The 20,290-nt window shown below is 39.8% G+C and overlaps 1 protein-coding gene across 1 annotated transcript in view; it reads left to right on the top strand.

Annotated features, from left to right (window-relative positions):
- The window catches only part of PLCXD2 (phosphatidylinositol specific phospholipase C X domain containing 2), a gene marked incomplete at its 3' end in the record, with an annotated part of 67,137 nt that extends 49,423 nt beyond the window's left edge, over nt 1-17,714 (top strand). The window contains 1 exon segment of the mRNA XM_036746281.1: nt 17,254-17,714. Within this exon segment, the coding sequence (XP_036602176.1) occupies nt 17,254-17,714 (461 nt within the window).
- Between the last annotated feature and the right edge of the window lie 2,576 nt (nt 17,715-20,290).

Here is a 20,290-nt window from a genome sequence, read left to right as displayed (position 1 = left end):
CATACTTCTCACCCCGTAACATTCTTGGTCATATCCTTCCATACATTCCTCATAGAGTAGCTTTCCAATGTGCTAAATATTTTAACATCCTATAATAGCCATATAGCACTTACAATTGTCCATCTGTTATCTTTGTATTATATTACTTGTCAACCTCCTTTACCAATCATACATTTCCTGAACAATATGTTTCATGCTACTTCTTCTTACATGCATTTCATCCTTGGCAATATGCAATAGGATATTTACACCTACCACAAATCTTTCCACTGTTCTATGGATAACCTGCAATTTGATACTTTAGAGATTTTGGTGTGCCATAATTCATAACTTTCTAGATCTGACATCTACTGACTAAATGGATGATTGGTATTAAAAACAGAGTTTTTGTTTGAGGGAGTGGCTTGGAGGTCATTGAAAGAGCTCCATGATTTCTAAGATACAATCCAGCCCTCTCTTTACCTCCTTTCAATTCTGGACCCAGCTCATCATCCATCAACAGAACCTGTGTAAGACAGGTATACTGATGGACTGCTTCTATGGACTTCTGGGCCAATTGCATGATATTCTGTGGATAATAAGGATTCTAATTTGGCTTCTCTGGAATGGCTTGTTAAGCAGATGCTTTGGAGGGGTCATGAATCTCGTTCAACAGACTTTATGTTATTGTGGAGACAATACCATCTGCAAAATGTTATCCATGAACAGGAGGACATTAAGGACCTCATATTCCATAAGGAATTCCTCTTTTATTTGAACTCTGCTCAGGATATCATTTACAACAGTTATGAATGGAAATATTCCATAGCAGTTACAATAATGTTCTGATTAAATATACTAAAATTCACATTATATAATCCCAACTGGATCCTTACTCCTACAAGGCAATCCTTGTGTAACTCCCCAGTCGATTCACTAACCCATTCACTGTAGTGACTATTTCAAAGCTTTTCCTTCCTCCTCAAGCCTCTCATAGCTCCCTTTCTGTCCACCTTTTCAATTAAGGACCTTACTTCATATTTTACTAAAAATAAAAAGACTATTTACCAAGTGCTTCCTCTTCTTTCCTTCTCTTCAACTCACATAACTCAAAAACTTCTGGCCTTTACTCCTCTCCCTTAATGTAGGTTGGCCCTTATTCTTGCACTCCAACACCTGATCTTTTCTTACCTTATAGCTATCATCCTCTCTTTTTTGGTTAAACTCTTAGAGAAGACTATCTACAATAGGTGCCTTCTGACCTTATCATTCAACTGAAACCACTCTATTCAAAGATACTAAAGATCTCTTAATTGCCAAATCCAATGGCCTTTTCTCAATACTTATCATTCTTGACCTCTGCAACCTTTGACACTTTGATCAGCCTTGTCTCTAAGTTACTTACTTCTCCCTAGATATTCTGGATAACTACTCTCTTCTGGCTCTATTCCTACCTATCTGATAGTTTCTTCTCAGTCTCCTTGGCTGGATCTTTATCCAGGTCAGGACTAACCATGGGTATCCCCCAGGGCTCTGTCCTGGGCCCTTTTATCTTCTCCTTCTATACTATTTCACTTGGTGATCTCATCAGCTCCCACTGATTTAATTATCACCTCTATGCTGATGATTCTCCAATCTGCTTATCTAGCTTTAACCTCTTTATTGATTCTCTATTGGGTATATTGAACTGGCTGTCCCATAGACATCTTAAACTCAACACATCCAAAATAGAATTCATCATTTCCCCGAAAAAACCTTCCCTAACGTCCCTCTTGTTGTTAAGGGCAACGCCATGTTCCCTGGTTGCTCAAGCCCCAACCTAGGTTTCATCTTCATCTCCTCACTCTCACTCACCCCATATATCCAATCTGTTGACAAGGCTTGTTGATTTTATTTTCATAACATCTCTCACATATACTCCCTTCTTTGCTCTGATACTACCACCATCCTAGAGAAGGTCCTGATTACTTCATGCCTAAACTATTACAATTCCTGCTAGTTGGTCTCCCCACTAGATGTCACAGTAGATTAGAGTGCTGGACCTGGAGTCAGGAAGACTCATCTTCCTGAGTTCAAGTCCAGCCTCAGGCACTTACTAGCTTTGTGACCCTGGGCAAGTCACTTAACCCTGTTTGTCTCAGTTTTCTCATCTGTAAAATGAGCTGGAGAAGGAAATAGCAAACCACTCCAGTATCTTTGCCAAAAAAGAAACAAGGAAAAAAAAACCCAAATGGGGTCACAAAGAATCAGACATGACTAAAAACAACTGAATAACAACAAAAATAGTCTCTCTGCTGCAAATCCCTCCACATTCTAAATCCATCCTCTCTTCAGCAGCCAAAATGATCTTCCTAAAGTGCAAGTCTGTCCATGTTGTCCTTGCCCCAACCACTCAATAAACTCTAGTGACTTCTGTGACCTCCAGGATCAAATATGAAATCCTCTGTTTGGCATTCAAAGTCTTTCGTAATCTTCAGTCCTCCCCACCTTTCCAGCCTTCTAATACCATATAATGACACTGGTCTCTTTGCTGTTCTTTGCACAAGACATTTTATCTCCAGATTCCAGGTATTTACAATGGCTATTCCCCATACTTGGTATTCTGTCTCCCTGCCTTTCCTTTCTGGTTTCTATGGTTTCCTTCAAGTCCCAGCTAAAATCCTCTCTTCTACAGGACCTCTTTCCTCATCACCCTCAATTCTAATATGTTACCTTTGTTGGTTATCTCCAATATATCTTGTTTATAGCTTGTTTGTCTGTAGCTGTTTACCTATTGTCTCATCAATTCAATTGAGAGCTCCTTGAGAACAGGGACTATGTATGATTTTTGCCTTTCTTTGTATTCCCAGTGCTTGGCATAGTGCCTGTTACACAGCTGATGCTCAATAAATGCTTATTGACTAAATGGCTATTACAAACACTGTTCATGAACATAGGTATCCTTATCTGGCTATCAGGAATAAGAGCATCACCTGTGATGGTGACAAGGCCCATAAAAAGGGAGAAAAAGGATATAGACAAGAAGTTGTACTGCCTTCCTCACTCTCATCTTTACGAAGCTAGTTACCAACTTTATCATTCCCTCTACCTCTTTCTTACTTTTGTTCTCTGGTTGATGTTAGCCCAGATCCCTCTTCTCTTTTCCTCAATCTCATTCTCTAAAATCTTTCCCCTTTTTGGTCTTTGATTCTTACTATATTGAAAGTTTTGCTATCAGGTAGCCTGATTTCATTCTTCTTAATGTTTTGTCCATATATTTCACATAGAAGATGAAAAAATTTACATGATAACTTTGTTGCATGTTTAGCAGGAATAGCAAGTTGTACATGGTGGATTTGCAGTTTCGTATGTAGTCATCTTTTTAAAAATTGTACTCTGTTAGGGAAATGCTTATTTTATTCCATAAATTAGAACAAAAATTATTTCTAATTCAAAAAAAGGAACAAAGAAAAAAAACAAAAAACAAGATGACTTAGCAAAGCAGCCACTGGTCAAGAACTGGGTATATAAAATGAGTCGGTTGATGGACACCAGGGAAGTCAGGCAGAATTATCTACAGCATCATGTAAGAGCAAGGAAATAGGATTACCTTTGGGGAATAAGACAGGAAGATTGTTCTGAGAATTAAATGGCTATGTGTTCAAATGGAAAGTTAAAAGCCACAATGAGTTCAATAAATGGAATAGCTGATATTTCTATAACACTTTGTTATAAAATGTTTCTATGTATGTTATCTCATTGGATCCTCACAACAGTCTTATGAGGTAACTTACACAAGTGTTATTATCACTGTTTACAGGTTGAGAAACTGAAGCTCAGAGTCCCAGAGAGTCTGGCTCTACCGCATACTAGTTATGTAACACTGAGCAGAAAATTGAACTCCTTGGGCCTCGTTATCTATCTGTCTCTATCTGTCTATCTGTCTGTCTGTCTGTCTGTCTGTCTATCTGTCTATCTACATATATGTGTGTGTGTGTGTGTGTGTGTGTGTGTGTGTGTGTGTATGTCTGAGAGATGAAGGAGTTGAATTAGACTATCTCTAAGGTCTCCAAAAATTTTTTAGCCAAAAGTGGGGTGCCAAAGGTCACACTGTCTGTCAGTGATGGAGCAGAGACAAGAACCTATTTAGAGCCTTCCACAACCTGGCTGCAAACTGCCTTTCCAAGCTTGCACATAGTTCTCCTTCATATACTCTGTGATCTAGCCAAACTGGATTTCTTGCTGTTCTTCACACATGACACTCAATCTCCTTCTGGGCCATCTCCAGTTTTCCTGATCTATATCTGGCCACTGGTCCCAGACGGCTCTGTAGGAGAAAGAGAAGCTGGTGACTTCTCACAGTCCTCCCTCACTCGAATCCAATTCACTTGCAAGTCATGGCATCATCTTCCTGATATCATGGTCCTCTTCAAAAATGAGAATAAACCAGAAACCACATAATTTCCTACCTCCAAGCCTTTGCACACTTAGCTTGCCATGCCTGGAATGACCTCCCTTATGACTTCTACTTCTTAGAATCCTTAGTTTCCTTCCAAGCTCAGTTCTAATGCTACCTCCTACTTACTCCTAATTACCTTGTGTTTATGAATGCCTATCCCCTAATTATCTTGTATTTATTTTGTATTTGTTTATGTGTGTAGTGTTTTTGTTCAGTCATTTCAGTTGTGGCCAACGCTTTACGACCCCATTAGGGGTTTTCTTGGAAGAGATACTGGAGTAGTTTGCCATTTTCTTCTCCGGTTCATTTTACAGGTGAGGAAATGGAAACAAACAGGGTTAAGTAACTTGCTCAGGGTCACACAGTCACACAGAAATGCCTGAGGATGAATTTGAACTCAGGCAGATAAGTCTTTCTGACTCCAGGCCTGGCAGTCTGTGCACTATGGTGCCCCCTAGTTGCCCCTATGTGTAGAAAGCTAGGTAGAATACATACAGATACAATGTAAACTGTCCTCAAGTCAGGGATGGTTTCACTTTTGATTTGTATCTTGAGTACTGAGCACCCAACACCGTTCCTGTCACAGAGCAGGGGACTGACAAATGTGTGCTTATTGACTGATTAATTAGTTGATTCTGACTGCTCATAGATGGTCCCTCGTCCATTAACTAGGAAACTGCATGAAAGTGAAGTTCACGCACTAGCTGCAGCCATGACCACTTCACTAACCTCCCGTCTAAGGAACACAGAAGCAAAAACTTTTTAAATGCCATTCACATCCTGGGTAAATGTAAACTCTTCCTTGTCGCCAGCCAAGTGGTTGTCTGTCTGTCTGTCTATCTATCTGTCTATCTATCTACATGTGTGTGTGTGTGTGTGTGTGTGTGTGTGTGTGTGTGTGTGTGTGTGTGTAATATGGCTCAGGTTGTTTTCTCACATCATTAACATTATTTTCCAAACTAAATTGACCATGCAATACTTCCAGGCTTAAAATTTATTTATTTTCTTTTTAATATGTTTTTATTTATTCCATTAACCTTTCCCAATTTTCCCAATTACATGTAAAACTTTTTTTTGACATTCATTTTTTAAAATTTCAAGTTCCAAATTCTTTCCCTTCATCCTGCCCCTCCTCTCATCTTGAGAAAGCAAGCAGTTTGATTCCAATTATACATGTGAAGTCATGCAAAAAATGTATGTCCACATGGAGGCTTGAAATTTCTTAACACAACTGTTACATTTTGGTTTGGGTTATATAGGATTATAGAATACTCCCACTCTTCCTTGCTTCACTCCTTCCCCAGTATAAAGGAGGTCAGGAAAATATTGAAAAAAAATAAGATAAATTAAACCTATTTTCACACTGAAAAGTAGCAACCATACTAAGTAATTTTGAAGCACATATAATTTCACATTTGATATTTAAAAGAGGCAAATATTGCTGACATTGAACTTTTTTCAGGGCGATCCATAGTTTTATCATGGGGAAGAGTTTGGAAAAATCTGCTTGATGAATTAAAGCATATTTGCCAAAAGCGCTGCTCTCTGAATGGATCTATGCTGCATCACACAGCAGCAAGCAAAAGTCTTGCTAACTTTTTTCCATTTAAAATTCTCTTCCCTCAAATTCTTCTTGCTTTATCCTTATTTAATAAAGGTTTGTTGAATATTAGGCATCATTACTGAATTCCAGGCTCTCTAGTCCAGCCCAGATGCCAAAAGCCTTAATCAACCTAAAGTGACCTTATCTAACCAACCTAATAAAAGCGATGATAAGGAAAGCCAGGCTTTCTGATTTCTCTTACCTATAACCACAACATGATGACTTAACCCAGGGGTGGGAACCTGCAGCCCTCTAGGTCCTCAAGTGCAGCCCTTTGACCGAATCCAAACTTCACAGAACAAATCTCCTTAATAAAAGGATTAACCAGTTGTTAAGTCTTAATCAATCAAAGCACAAGAGACATTCCTAAGACCTTACTTTGCTTATCACATAATAAATATGTCAGAAATGTCTTTTTCATTCATTCACATAGGGCAATGCTACAGAGGACTTTTACTTAAATATAACAGAGGCAGGCTTCTGACACATGCAAGATAGTTTCAAGATCAAAATCAAAATAATATAACTTTGAAGATTCGAGATAATACTGACAGAATAAACAAAGGCCTGGAAGGTAATAAGGACCTATCTCAAAGGAATAAAGAATTGAAATAAAGCTAGGATTTGAGATGGAGAAAAATAAGCAAAATGTTTTCTTATATGTAAGAATTTGTTTATGGGGACTAAAAAAAAAACCCTTCAGATTCATAATCCTTATAATGGGGAGGGGAAAATGGAGTTAAAGAAGGGTAAGAGAATTACCATTAAGAGAAATGGGGATGATAGAAAAATCTCATAGTTTTAGGGGGTTCTTAAATTTAGAAGCTAAAACAAGGCAAGGCTGTGGGGTTGTGGAATTGTAAATAGGGTTAAGTTTCCCAGGATGCTGGCTGGTTCTGTATAGAGGTGACTTGAAAAGTCTCTGTATATGGGGAATGACAAAGACTAATCTAATGTTCAATCCAAACCATTTCCTGTATTTTTTCCCAGAGAGCAATATGGAGGGGGAAGGAGGGGAGAAATTTCATTGTTGTCTCCAAAATATGAGGTAGGAAGATGAACTTCACGTGGAATTCAGAGAACCATGGGAAAATTTTCATGAACTTGTGAAAGTAAAATAAACAGATCCAAAAGAATGTAAACAATAATTCCCATAATGCAAATGAAATGATCCCTAAAAGAAAGGTGAGCCCTAAGTAAAGAAAAACAAATAATGTTTCCAGAGAACAGTTACTAAATCCCACCTCCATCTTCTCAGCAGAGGAAAGTGAGGAACTGAGGAACCAGGTGTTTGAAAGGGTTGAAGTAAAGAAGACTGAGCCAGGTTCTGAAATATTTGAGGAGGAGTCATTGACCCAGAGGTCCATAGGTGACAGCAGCAAAGAACTAGAAGGAAGCTCAGACAAGCAGGATAGCTTTGAAAGTAACATGTAGAATATCATATGGAACTTTCTTCTTGTGTGCTGCTGTATGTATGCAAATCTTTTTTGTATTTAAATTCAGAATAAATTACTCAAAATCTGTCAGAGAGGGGACAGAAAAGGCTTAAGGCCAGTGGGATGGGAAGTTTGTGTCCACCAGTAATCATAATCCCAAGATGCCATCATCTGAAGATCTCTCCTTTTGCTCTCATTCTAGCTCTGATGAAAAGAGCCATGGGTAGAATAAGGGGGAGGATGGGGTCATGGTCCGAATAATAATAAAAAGAAGAACATTTTGGCAGCTGAGTGGAGACCATACTGGAAGGGGTAGACACTTGAGACAGGAAGACCTAAAAGAAAGACCAACCAGGTGTGAGGTGATGAGGGCCTACACCAGCGTGGTAATTGTGGGAGTGGAAAGAAGGGAACTTATATGAGAGATGTTGTGAAAGAAGAAATGATAAGACTTAGCAACAAATTGGATACGTGGAGTGAATGAAAGTGAGGAGTCAAAGATGAAGAATAGATTTTGAGCCTAGGTAACTGGAAGGATGGTGGTACCCTGGACAGTAACAGAAAAGTTCAGAAGAGGGGATGTTTTGGGGGTAAAGATAATGAGCTCTGTTTTAGAGACATTAAGTGAGATGCCTATGGCACGTCTAGATTGAAGTAATCCAAGAGTCATTCAGGTAGGAAAGATCCTGGAAAAATGCATGAGATGACCAAAAGTAAGTCAAAGGCAAGACTTGAAAAGGCAGAGTAGCACATATGACCTCATCAGGATAGTGTGCTCCAGAAAGAAAGATCAATTAAAGGAGATTTGTGTGGATCAGAGATCAGGCAGCCCCCCAGCAAGTAAAACATTAATATTCCCCTGAAATGCAGTCCAGACTAAGCTAATTAATACGTATAAAACCAAGACAGAAAGTATTTAGCTATCTTAGTTATGGTAAATGCTTAATCAGTGATTGCTGAATTGAATCGGTAACCAGAAAAACTGAGAGAGTATCATCATTTCAACTGAAGGTAAATACGAGAAAAGAATTTGAAGGTGAAACTGAACTGAGATGATTGTAAGAGTTTTGTACTGTGTTAACATATGTTGGATTGAATTTGACAAACAGGACTTTGTATCTTTAATCTGACTCCTTATAGAGAGTTTACGTCTTGGTATTTTGGGGAATCATAGAATCCTAGTCATGAAAGAGACTTTAGCTGTCATCTAGTTCAACCCCTGTCATTTTTCAGGTGAGATAATTGAGACCCCAAAAGATAAAGTGACTTTCCCTTTAAAGGTTCATATACCCAGTCAGTGGCTAAACTGGGACTAGAACCCAGATATTCTGACTTTCACTCCCTGTAGTTTCTGTTACGATTCGTTTGGAGGCAGTGTAGTAAAGTGGTGGGTAGAGTGCCATACTGGACATCACAAAAGACCAGGATTCACATCCCACCTCTGACACTTAGTAGAACTGTGATGTTGTCCAAGTCATTTAGTCTTTCTGAGCCTCAGTTTCTCCATCTATGAAATGTGGGTAAATAATGCCTGTAGTGCTTACTTTACAGACTTATGAAAATTAAATAAAATAATGCTTGTCGATATGCTTTACAAATCCGAAAAAGATTGCCAGTTATCTGAAAAAAAGGCCAGTTATCATTATACCATCTTCCTCACAGTATGGACTTTTTCTGGTACCATAAAGTGATGACTGAACTTGAGTTATGGTGAAGTAAATATATAAGAGAGAAATAAAGACTCAGGGTCTTAAATTCAGGGATAGGGTGCTTGGAAAAGAATCTCTGGAGAGATTGGATAGTGGCACTGGGAAGTCCCCTGCAGACAGAATGTTGGGGCGATCATTCTGGAGTGGAGCAAGGCCGATTGGGCAGCTAGGTGATGCAGTGGATAGAGTGTGGGGGCTAGACTGAAGAAAACTCATCTTCCTGAGTTCAAATCTGTCCTCAGACATTTACTAGCTGTGTGACTCTGGGCAAGTCACTTAACCTTATTTGCCTCAGTTCCTCATCTTTAAATGACCTGGAGAAAAAAAATGGCAAACCACTTCAGTATTATATTTGCCAAGAAAACTCCAAATGGGGTCATGAAGAGTAGGACATGACTGAAAAATAACTGAACAACAACAAAGGCTGGTTTCATCACGCACCTGTCAGGTATTTTGCATTTTGCATTTTGCAATACTCTCCCCTGAGCCAATTTTAAGGAAAACTGTGTGGCTGGAAACGTGGGCCACCAGCCAAAAAGAAGTGGTTCCTTCCTGGAGTAAAGTAATACATTAGTTCATGTGAAGAGAAAATGTGGAGGGAAGATTTTGTCCTGGCCAGAGGGAAGGCTTTGTCCTCTCACGTTTGGGAGAGAATATTGCTTTCATGTTCCTGGATCAGAGAAATTCAACATTCTCATAAAATATCTTTAAAAAGGAGAAAATCTTGGTGAAATGTTGGAACTGTTGATGTTAATACTAACAACTAAATTGGGTATTGATTATAAATTCTTAGGCTTAGATGTGTGTCTGTCTGCCCATATCTGTAGGGAATTAATTTTACGCCTCAATTTACCCTGGAAGAAATGGTTAAAGATGCTAATAAACATTTCCCTTTTAGACCAAGGACAAGCTTCAGGCAGATGAATCAATAATGATTGATTTAAAGTACCAGGGGCTTAGAAAGCACAGCCATTTAGAACCTGTTTAATATTTGAAAACATGTGGCTGGATTGTCCAGCCCACAAGTCAGGGATGGGGCTCCTGTAAGCCTACCTCTGGAGATTACTTCCTTGGTCTGGGGTGGGGAGGGATGAGAAGAGCAGTTCTCCTTCCCTTCCCCAGTGCTTCTCTGTGAATGATTATAGTCATCACCCTTCATCTCCTATATCCTGTTCATTTTACACAGAGTATCACGTGCGTCCCTGAGCATTCAGAACAGGTCCCGAGAGTCTCATTGTGTCACATTTTAGTGCATGACTCAGACACTTAGAAAAAGTGTTGAAGGTCACCAACAGTTCTCTCTCTGGGGAGGAGCATGGGCATAGCTCCAAGAGAAAATACCACAGGGGACTTCCTCTGCTCTCTGTGCTGGGGCAATGTGTGTTCCCTGATGCCCAGGGAAAGACTGCCTTCAATAATAAATGCTGGTTGAATTGAATTGAACAGAGTATTACTTCCAGTATTGTACAGCTGCACTATTAATAAAATCCATAAAGGAGAAATGAGACCTGGTTGTTCATGGAAGGTTTAATGTATTAATAATGTATTATATATGTATATGTATATGCATATATATGATATATAATGTATTAATAATGTATCTCTGGGTGAGGGAGCGTAACTGTTTCCCATCATCCTGTTAACCTCAAGCTCTTTTCTGTCACCATCAAACCTGCCTGAAAGTGTGGCCTCCCCCATCCCCACCCCTGACATAATTGTGCTCTGGCCCTTCCCTCTTTCCATTCTGCAATTAAGTGTACCATTCACCTGGGATCTGTGATGGATATCTCACTTCCATTTTTTTAATTAGAATTTTGAGGCTGATTTGTTTCTCCATCTCCTTCCTATTTCTTCTACTCCCCTTCCCGCTTCATGGGTAGTAAATCCCAGCTTCCTGCTTCCCTAGTCCCTGTTATTAAGAATACTGCAGATAATTCACCCCTTTCTATACTATTATCTCCATGGAGTACAAGTCTACCCTTCCCTAATCTTTATCCTCCTCTGCTTCTCCCCACTCTATTGTGCCTTCAGGAAACTCTTCTCTGTTGTTACTAAACTTCCCTTCATCCTTGAATTCACCCAACCTTGTGGTGAAAACACTCCATCCTCACTACCATCCCCAATGCCAGCTGTTTTCTCTTCTCATGGCTCCATATTCGCAACATCAAAAAAAAACAGTCAGCAGGCTTCATTGTCTATGGTGCTTCCCCTGAGAGAAGGTGTACCCCTAAAGGGCAGTGACCATTTTGTGGGGACAGAAAGAATGATGACCTTAGAGTTAGGAAGACTTGGGTTCTTATTCTGCTTCTGGCATGTGCTGGCTTCATGATCCTGGACAAATTATTTAATGTCTCAGTGGTCCAGGCTATAGGCTATAAATTACAGAGAAAGAACTGATCTGCCTTAGCAAAGGAAGTTCCTTGCTGGGATGCTCCCTATAAGAAGGAAATTGCAGGTTTTGTTTATTTATTTTTTTAAATAGCCAATGCCCAACATATAGTAAGTGCTTAATAAATGCTTGTTGTGCATTAATTGGTTACCATTTTGAGATCTTTGATATTCCACTATAGTCTACCAACACCTCTCTTCCTTCAAAGTTCTTACCATCTGATTATATCATCCTGTCTAAATCTTTGTTGATGCCACAACTTCACTTTTCCTCATTGACTACACCTTTTAGCTGATATCTAAATGACATTTCTTTACTCTTGTCATTTTCACCCATGGCATCTTTAATATTCATGTATTTAATACTGTGGTCCAGGGGTGGGGAACCTGCAGCCTCAAGGCCACATGTGGCCTTCTAGGTCCTCGGGTGTGGCCTTTTGACTGAGTCCAAGTTTTACAGAACAGATCCTTTTATTAAGGGGATTCGTTCTGTGAAGTTTGGATTCAGTTAAAAGGCTGCACTTGAGGACCTAGAGGGCCACATGTGGTCTCGAGGCTGCAAGTTCCCCACCCCTGCTCTGGTCCCTTCTAATATCTTGGACTTTCAGTTTAACAGCCTCTTTAATTTCCACAGCCTTCAACTTCACTCCACTTTAGCCACCTCAAATCTCAATATTTCCCTAAATTGTTCCCTCTTCAATTTCTTGGAATCGGAAATTCCCCTTTGATCATGGCCTCCTATCCTTCTATTTCTCCTACTTCCTCTCTTACCCCAAATTTGTTCTTCACCTTCATAATGACCCAAAGCACATTTTAAAATCCATCTCCTCTGTTTTACCTTTACTTCTTTTCCTTCACAACTAATGAACATAGACTGCTAGCAAGGAGACATTGTCTGACCCTGAACCCCCTGACTTCTTGTTTTTATGTTGTTCATACCCTGCGGTCCCTAAGCCTGGAGTGACCCCACTTTACCCATTTCTATTTCTACTTCCAAGCTCAAGAGCCCTTTTGGATAAATTCACTTATCCACGCTGAGCCATCCCTGAGCCTTAGGTGAGCCCTTATTGGCAAATGACGATTCTTTTGTTCATTTTGATTTGTTCCCACAGATTGATTGCAATGAACCTTCTCTCTCAGGTCCCCCAGTTCTACACTGACAGCTTGGAACTTTATGAGGGACACTGAGATCACATACACTGACCTGTCTCATCTCCCCCTCTTCTATACCTCTCTATGCCCTCCCCGCCCTTTTCTCCTTCACCTTTCCAGTTGCAGAGGAGGCTGCCTTTTTCTTGCCGATGCTTACCCTTCCACTTTGAGCCTCAACTTCATTACTGTCTTCCTCCAGGGGCTCCCTATTGCCTCCAAAATCAAATACAAAATTCTCTGTTTGGCTTTTAAAGCACTTTGTAACCTGACCCATTCTTATTTTCCCAGTCTTTTTTATACTTTAATTCCCTACACATACTCTGTGATCCAAAGATATTGGCCTCTTTGTGGTTCCTTGCATGATACTCCACTTCCCAATCTGGCACATTTTCAGAGGCTGTTCCTCCTCTATCCGACATCCTCTCACCCCTCATTTTCATCTCCTGGATTCCTTCAGGTCCCAACTGAAATCCTACTTTCTGCAACAAGTCTTTCCCAACCCCTTTTACTTTAGTGCTTTGTTTCTAAGATTATCCCCAATTTATCATGAATAGGGGCAGTTAGGTGGTGCTGTGAGTAGAGCACCAGCCCTGGAGTCAGGAGGACCTGAGCTCAAATCCGGCCTCAGACACTTGACACACTTACTAGCTGTGTGACCTTGGGCAAGTCACTTAACCCTAATTGCCCTACCTTCCCCACTCCAAAAAAAAATTATCACGGATATATCTTGTTTCTACATTGTCTTCCTATCGTATTTGCACATTGTCTTCCCCATTAGAATATGAGTTCCTTGAGAGTACAAACTATTGTTTTTTTTTTCTTTGCCTTTCTTTATATCCCCCGTGCTTAGCATAGTAGCACATAGTAGTCACTTAGTAAATGCTTATTTATTGACTGGCTGATAGATTTTTATGAGATCTTCTTCTATCTACAATATGTTCTTGACTGTAGATTCATTCCCCTCTGTCTACACATGTACTTAGTACCCCTCATCCTAAAAACAAAACAAAACAAACAAAAAAACCACTACCACCTTCCTTTGACCCAAACACCACCACCACCCTCTAACTGTTAGTCTATATCTCTTCTTCCCTTCACTGTTAAACTTATACAAAGAACAGTTTATGCTTGCTGACTTCACTCTTCAAATGCCTATAGTTTGGATTCTATACCTACCACTCTCCTCAAGTTGCTCTCTCCAAGGTCAACAAATGCCTCTTAATTAACAAATCTGATGCTTTTTTCTCATTCTTCATACTCCTTGACCTTTCTTCTATAGTTAACACAGTCACTGATTTTTTTTTTCTTCTTAAGGCTCTCTTCCCTTTGCTTCTAAGACATAGCTATCCCTGGTTTTCTCCCTCTTTGTTCCACATCTGTTTCTTTTCTGATTCATCTTCTTCCTCCTGCTGCTGAAGAGCTCATGTCACCCAAGTCTTCAGTCTTCTTGTTTTATGTCTCTACCCTACACTGTTTTTGTGACTTGTTTGCTTCCATAACTTCCACAACTTTATGCAGATGAATCCCAAAACCACATCTCAAAATTGAAGCTCTTCTTTGAGTCTTTCTCCTGCATTTCTAGCTTCCTGTTGCTATTAGATGTTGTCTTCTAAATGTCTCAAAATTAATTCATGATCTTCCCTCCAAAATTTGTTTCTCCCTTCAGTTTCCCTTTTTCTCTTGATAGCATCACCATCTCATCAGTTAAGCTAAGTTTGAAACTTCAGAGTCATCTTTAACTCTTCCTTTTTCCATTGTGGTATAGTAGGAGTGGCTGGGGACAGTCCGGTTGTTCTGGTTCAGAAGAGGAATGAAATAAGACTCATAAATCATCTTGCAATTGGCAAAAAGAGGTTTACTTAACGATAGAATAGAAAGAATATTCATCAAGGATACGGCATTGATTCAGTTAAATATAGATTCCCTATTTCTTCATTGGAAATACAGGTTGAAACTGAGGACAGTTTCTGACTCCTTAGGGGCTGACTTTTGCACTTAGGTACCAGGAAGATATGACAGTAGTTTGGACCTTGGGGCCCTGGACTAATGGTTTCGAAACCTTTTAAGGAAAAACCAGTCTAGCCTGATAGGTGTCAAATAGGTGCCATTCCTACAACACCTACAACATTTAGTCAATGGCCAAAGTTCTAAGAGTTCTTCCTCCATAATACCTCTTCTCTCATGCTACCATCAGCCTAGATCAACTTCTTGTTACCTCTACCTGAACCATTGGAATAGCTGTTTTTAAGGTGTCTCTACCTCCAGTATCTCCTTTCTCTAGTCCATCCATCACATAATTCTTAAGATATTCTTCCTAATTCATGAGTCTGATACTTTCTTTCATCTGCCCCCAAAACTTCAATGACTCCCTATTACCTACAGAGTAAAATATAAATGTATTATCCTAGCATTTAAGATCCTCCACAATTTACCTCACGTGTTCACAATATTATCTCATAATACCATTCTTCATTTTTTACATTCAAGCTAAAGTATACTACTAGATTTGCCTTCTACTCTCTTGTCCCCCATACCTAAGGACATATCAAGTTCATATCTTTTTCACATTGGAATCCTTTTCTTTCAAGGCCCAGCATAGCCAATATTTCCCCCATGTTTTCTTATAGCACCTTCCTAGGATATCTCCTTTTCATTTATTATACTTTATATTAAGCTCATTTGTGAATATGCCATATTTCCTCTACTCAACTGCAAATTTCTTGTGAGAAATGACCATTGAAACTGTTACCTTTGTAGTCTAAGAACTTAACATGGTTTCTTGCAAATGGTAGATATCTTTGCTGAATTGAATACAAGGATTTCACTGGTAGAAACAGGAAGTCTGGAATAAACAAGAAAAATCTCCATTTTTCCATTAATAGTTATTTTATTTAAATATATAATGTATATTTATTTATTAATATCTTCTGTTTTTATGTCACCTACATTTACCAATATATCCCTTCCATCCCTTGCCCAGAGAGCTGTGTCTTAAGAAAAATTTAAAAATAGATGGATGAAAGGGTAAAAATGCTATATCTTCTTACTTCAAGTCCAGTGTCATTTCAGGTCATCTTATCTATCAGAAAGAGAGCTCTGATTGCTTTAAGACAAAGGTACTCTATCACTACAAATCCCTCTCCAACCCCCCCCCAGGAATGTTCAAAGTAGTATAACCTTTATTAACAAAATACGTTTTGGAATTCGGGGATTTGCAACAGAACTGGACAGTTGAGTTATTGGAAGACCTATCCCCAACAGGGGCTCTATTCCCCTTTTCTCCCTCCCTTAGTTGCCCAGAACTCACTGGGCTGCTTGACTGCTTACATGGTTTGGGTAAGATGAGAGTCCCCAGCTCCATTCCTTCCAGCAAGATGGAAGACCACTAGGCCTTACCACCTTCCCTTCCATTGCCTCCTAAGATCCTCTAGGCTTTACAATCCACCCTGCTTCTGGGCTCTGCAGATATCTGGAACTGTCATCTTACCTCCCATAGTAACCTAAGGATCTCTGAGCTTAGCCATTAGCTCTACCATGCACTTTTAAGATTTCTGGGCTTTTCACTCTGCTTCTGAAGAGACAGTTTCTTTTGTGTGTTGTCTCCCCCAGTAAGAGTGGGAGCTCCTTGAGAACAAGAACTATCGTACTTTTCTATCCCCAGAGGCAGGTCCAGTGGATAGAGGCCTGGACCTGGATCAGGAGTCCAAATCCAACCTTAAATGCTTCCTAGGAGTGACATTGGACAAGCCACTTAACTTTGGTTTGCTTTTCCTCGAGTATAAAATGAGGATGGGGATAGCACCTCCCTTGCAGGGTTGTTGTAAGAATAAAATGAGATAGTATTTGTAAAAATGCTTAGCACAGTGCCCAGCATATAGTAGGTGTCACATAAATGATTATTCCATTCCTTTCCCCCAGTGTAGGCACTTAATAAATGCTTATTTATTCATTCATTCATTGTAGAAAGGTTACCATGTTTGGAGTCAAAGGTCATTTATCCTATCTCAGATCCGCTACATATTGCCTATGGAACTTTGTGAAAGTGAACTTCATCTCTTGGCTCCTTAGTTTCTTCATATGTAAAGTGACAGGGTTCAACTAGATGTTCTTTGAAGTTCTTTCCAGCTCTGGCTCTTACGATTAGAGGTGGGCGAGGGGATAAGAAAAGATTGCTTTTTGTTGTTGCTCAGTCATGTCCAATTCTTTGTGACCCATTTGAGGTTTCTTGGCAAAGATTTTAGAGCAGTTTGCCATTTCTTTCTCCAGCTCACTTTGTAGATGAGGAAACTGAGGCAAACAGGGTTAAGTGACTTGCCCAGGGTCACACAGTAAGTATCTGAGGATTTGAACTCAGGTCTTCTTGACTCCAGGACCTGTACTCTATCCATTGTACCACCTAGCTGTCCCTAAGGAAAAATTGGTATGCAAGATAATACCAGTACCTTTTATCCTGGGGGGAGGAGTGGGGTGGGGAAACACATTGGCTATGAGAAAGACATATTTGCTGCTTTCAACATGTATCACCTGTCTTATTCTTTCTTCCTTTAGGGTCCCATGATTCTTTCAGCTACTGGGTAGATGAAAAGTCTCCCGTGGGACCAGACCAAACCCCAGCTATCAAGCGGCTTGCCAGGATTTCCTTTGTTAAAAAGCTGATGAAGAAATGGTCTGTGACGCAGAACCTGACATTCAGGGAGCAGCTAGAGGCTGGGATTCGCTACTTTGACCTACGTGTGTCATCCAAGCCTGGTGATGCTGACCGGGAGATCTACTTCATCCATGGTCTTTTTGGCATCAAAGTCTGGGAGGGGCTGATGGAAATCGACTCTTTCCTCACACAACACCCCAAAGAAGTTGTCTTCCTAGACTTCAACCACTTCTATGCCATGGATGATGCCCACCACGAACACCTGATTCAGCGGATCCAGGAGGCATTTGGAACCAAGCTCTTCCCATCTGAGAAAGTGGAGAATGTGACCCTGCATACTCTGTGGGAGAAAAAATGCCAGGTGAGTAGAAGACACTGAGTGATGAGGGGTATAGTATCTCTCTTGGACCAGGCCTTCAGTAAAAATCAGCTATTCCTATTGTTAATCATAAGAACGAACCCCAAAATCTGAAATAGTTTTTAAAATAAATTCATTTGGCCAGTTGGCAGAGGAGAGGGCCAGAAGCAGGGGTAGCTCCCTGCTGAATCTTTGTGAGATTATATTATATAGGGTTCAGACAAAGGCATAAGGACATTTGCCTGATTGGCCTCATGTAGGCAGTAGGGACTGTCCTAAGGAGGGCAGTTAGAGATGTATATTAACAGGCGTGTTGATATAATTTTGGGAGCCCAAAACATGAGCTTCGGATGGAACCAAAACAATACCTGAGCAGACACCAGACAAGCACTGGATGGACTCTAAGCATGCCTTATAGCCATCTGGCTTTCCTTGAATCTCTCTGAGGTTACTGAGCTTTTGAGTTAGTTTTTAGCCACATAGAGCTAGGCTCAAACGATATTAATAAATGACAAATAATAAAGTATTTTCCATACTTTCTCACCCATTTCCAGACATTGCACTGGTTATCCAGCTTTTAAGAGTGCTCTAGCCCCTTATGGCCATCCCATGGGAAGGGTGAGAGAAAGGACTAAGCTTTTATATAGTACCTACTATATGTCGGGCACTGTGCTAAACATTTTTACAAATTTTGTCTCATTTGAGCTTCACAACCCTACAAGGTAGATGCTATTCCTATTCCCAACGTACAGTTCAGAAAACTGAGGCAAACGGAGGTTAAGTGATTCACCAAGTGTAACATAGCTAGTAAATATCCGAGACCAGATTTAAATTCAGGTTTTCTTGAGTGCAGAGCCCAGCACTCAATCCACTGAGCCACCAGAGGCTTTCCTATGCCAATTCAAAGGCCAGTCCAACACATACTTGTTTGCTCCTGTGTTTGGACGTGTTTGGGATATTGGGTTTAAGTGATATGCAACCTAAGTTAGAATTAGGTTGACACAAGGACATTGATAGAATGATGTAATGAGACTGAAAACAGTAATATTCAGAGATTTTATTTTCTAGCCTTTCCTCTTCCTTTTGACATAGAGAACATATGCCAAGTGTTGTCCCTTTTCTTACAGATGGTTTAATATAAACATCGAAGTAAATGGTCAAAGAATATGAAAGGAGAAATTATAAATTATTCATAAACATTTGAAAAAATTATACCTCACTAATAATAATAGAAATAGAACAAAAAATACAAATTAAAATAACCTTGAAATTCTACCTCATACCAATCAAATTGTTGAAAAAATACTAAAGGTAATGAAAATCAGTACGGGCAGGGTTGTGTCAGTTTCACTCATTCATTGCTAGAGGCAACACAAACAGAATTTCTTTGGCAAGCAATCTAGCAATACATAATAGAAGCTGCAAAAACAATCATACACTCTGACCTAATAATTCTATTATTGGGAACATATCCTAATAGTGTGATAAAAAACAAAACCAAAAAAATAACTATGTGCTCAAAGAGTTTCATACTTGCATTATTTGTAATTGAAAAAAAAATAATTTATTGGCCAGCGCAATACATAGGACAGCTAGTTGGTGCAGCAGATTTCACTAGGCCTGGAGTCAGGAAGACCTAAGTTCAAATCCAGTCTCAGACACTTACTGGCTCTGTGATCCTGGACAAGTCACTTAACCCCGTTTGCCTCAGTTTCCTCACCTGTAAAATGAACTGGAAAAGGAAATGGCAAACCATTCCAGCATCTCTGCCAAGAAAACCTCAGATGGGACCAATGAAAAGTTGGCCATGACCTAAACAGCAGAACAACAACAAGGCCACACAGACATGTTTGCCCAAAAGACATGTTTAAAATATTGGACATAAATGATTTGCACCCTAGAGCAGTTTTAGGGATCCCCTTGGACTATAAATTATTATACCGACTAAGGTGAACAAGTCATGGAATAGAATAGGCACTGCTAACCCATTTGGCATTCCAAATAAATTTGAGTAACATAGCCAGCAACAGCCAAAGCTAAAGTTCATCTCTGGTGCCCTCTTCCTGCATTAGCGTTCCTTCTGCCTCCCAACTTGTGCGATTGACCATTCTCCTTGCCATCGCCTACCACCATCTGAACAAACTCAAGAGTCTCCATACATCTCAATCTTAACATCCTCTAGAAGCCAAATAAGCATTATCAGCGTGCTGTTAATTAAAGTATTAACTGAGAAGGGCTGAATCTATCATCTATTCATTAGTCTTTTGGTTTTTTTAAGTACTCTTTATATATGCCTTAGCATGATTGGCATGGGGGATGTGGGGGAGGAGAGAAAAAGCAAAGGAGAAAAGCCCAGTCTGCAGAAACCCAAGACTAGAAGGATGTAATAATAACTAACATTTATGTTGTTGTTGTTGTCATCGAGTCATTTCAGTCACATCTGACTCTTCATGACCCTATTTGGGGTTTTCTTGGCAGAGGTACTGGAGTGGTTTGTCATTTCCTTCTCCAGCTCATTTTGCAGATGAGGAAACAGAGACAAATAGGGTTAAGTGACTTGTCCAGGGTCACACAGCCTG

Source organism: Trichosurus vulpecula, chromosome 2 (genome assembly GCF_011100635.1).
Source record: "Trichosurus vulpecula isolate mTriVul1 chromosome 2, mTriVul1.pri, whole genome shotgun sequence".
NCBI lineage: Eukaryota > Metazoa > Chordata > Mammalia > Diprotodontia > Phalangeridae > Trichosurus > Trichosurus vulpecula.
The sequence above is the reverse complement of the archived record's forward strand: the minus strand, read 5'-3'. Positions and strand labels throughout refer to the sequence as shown.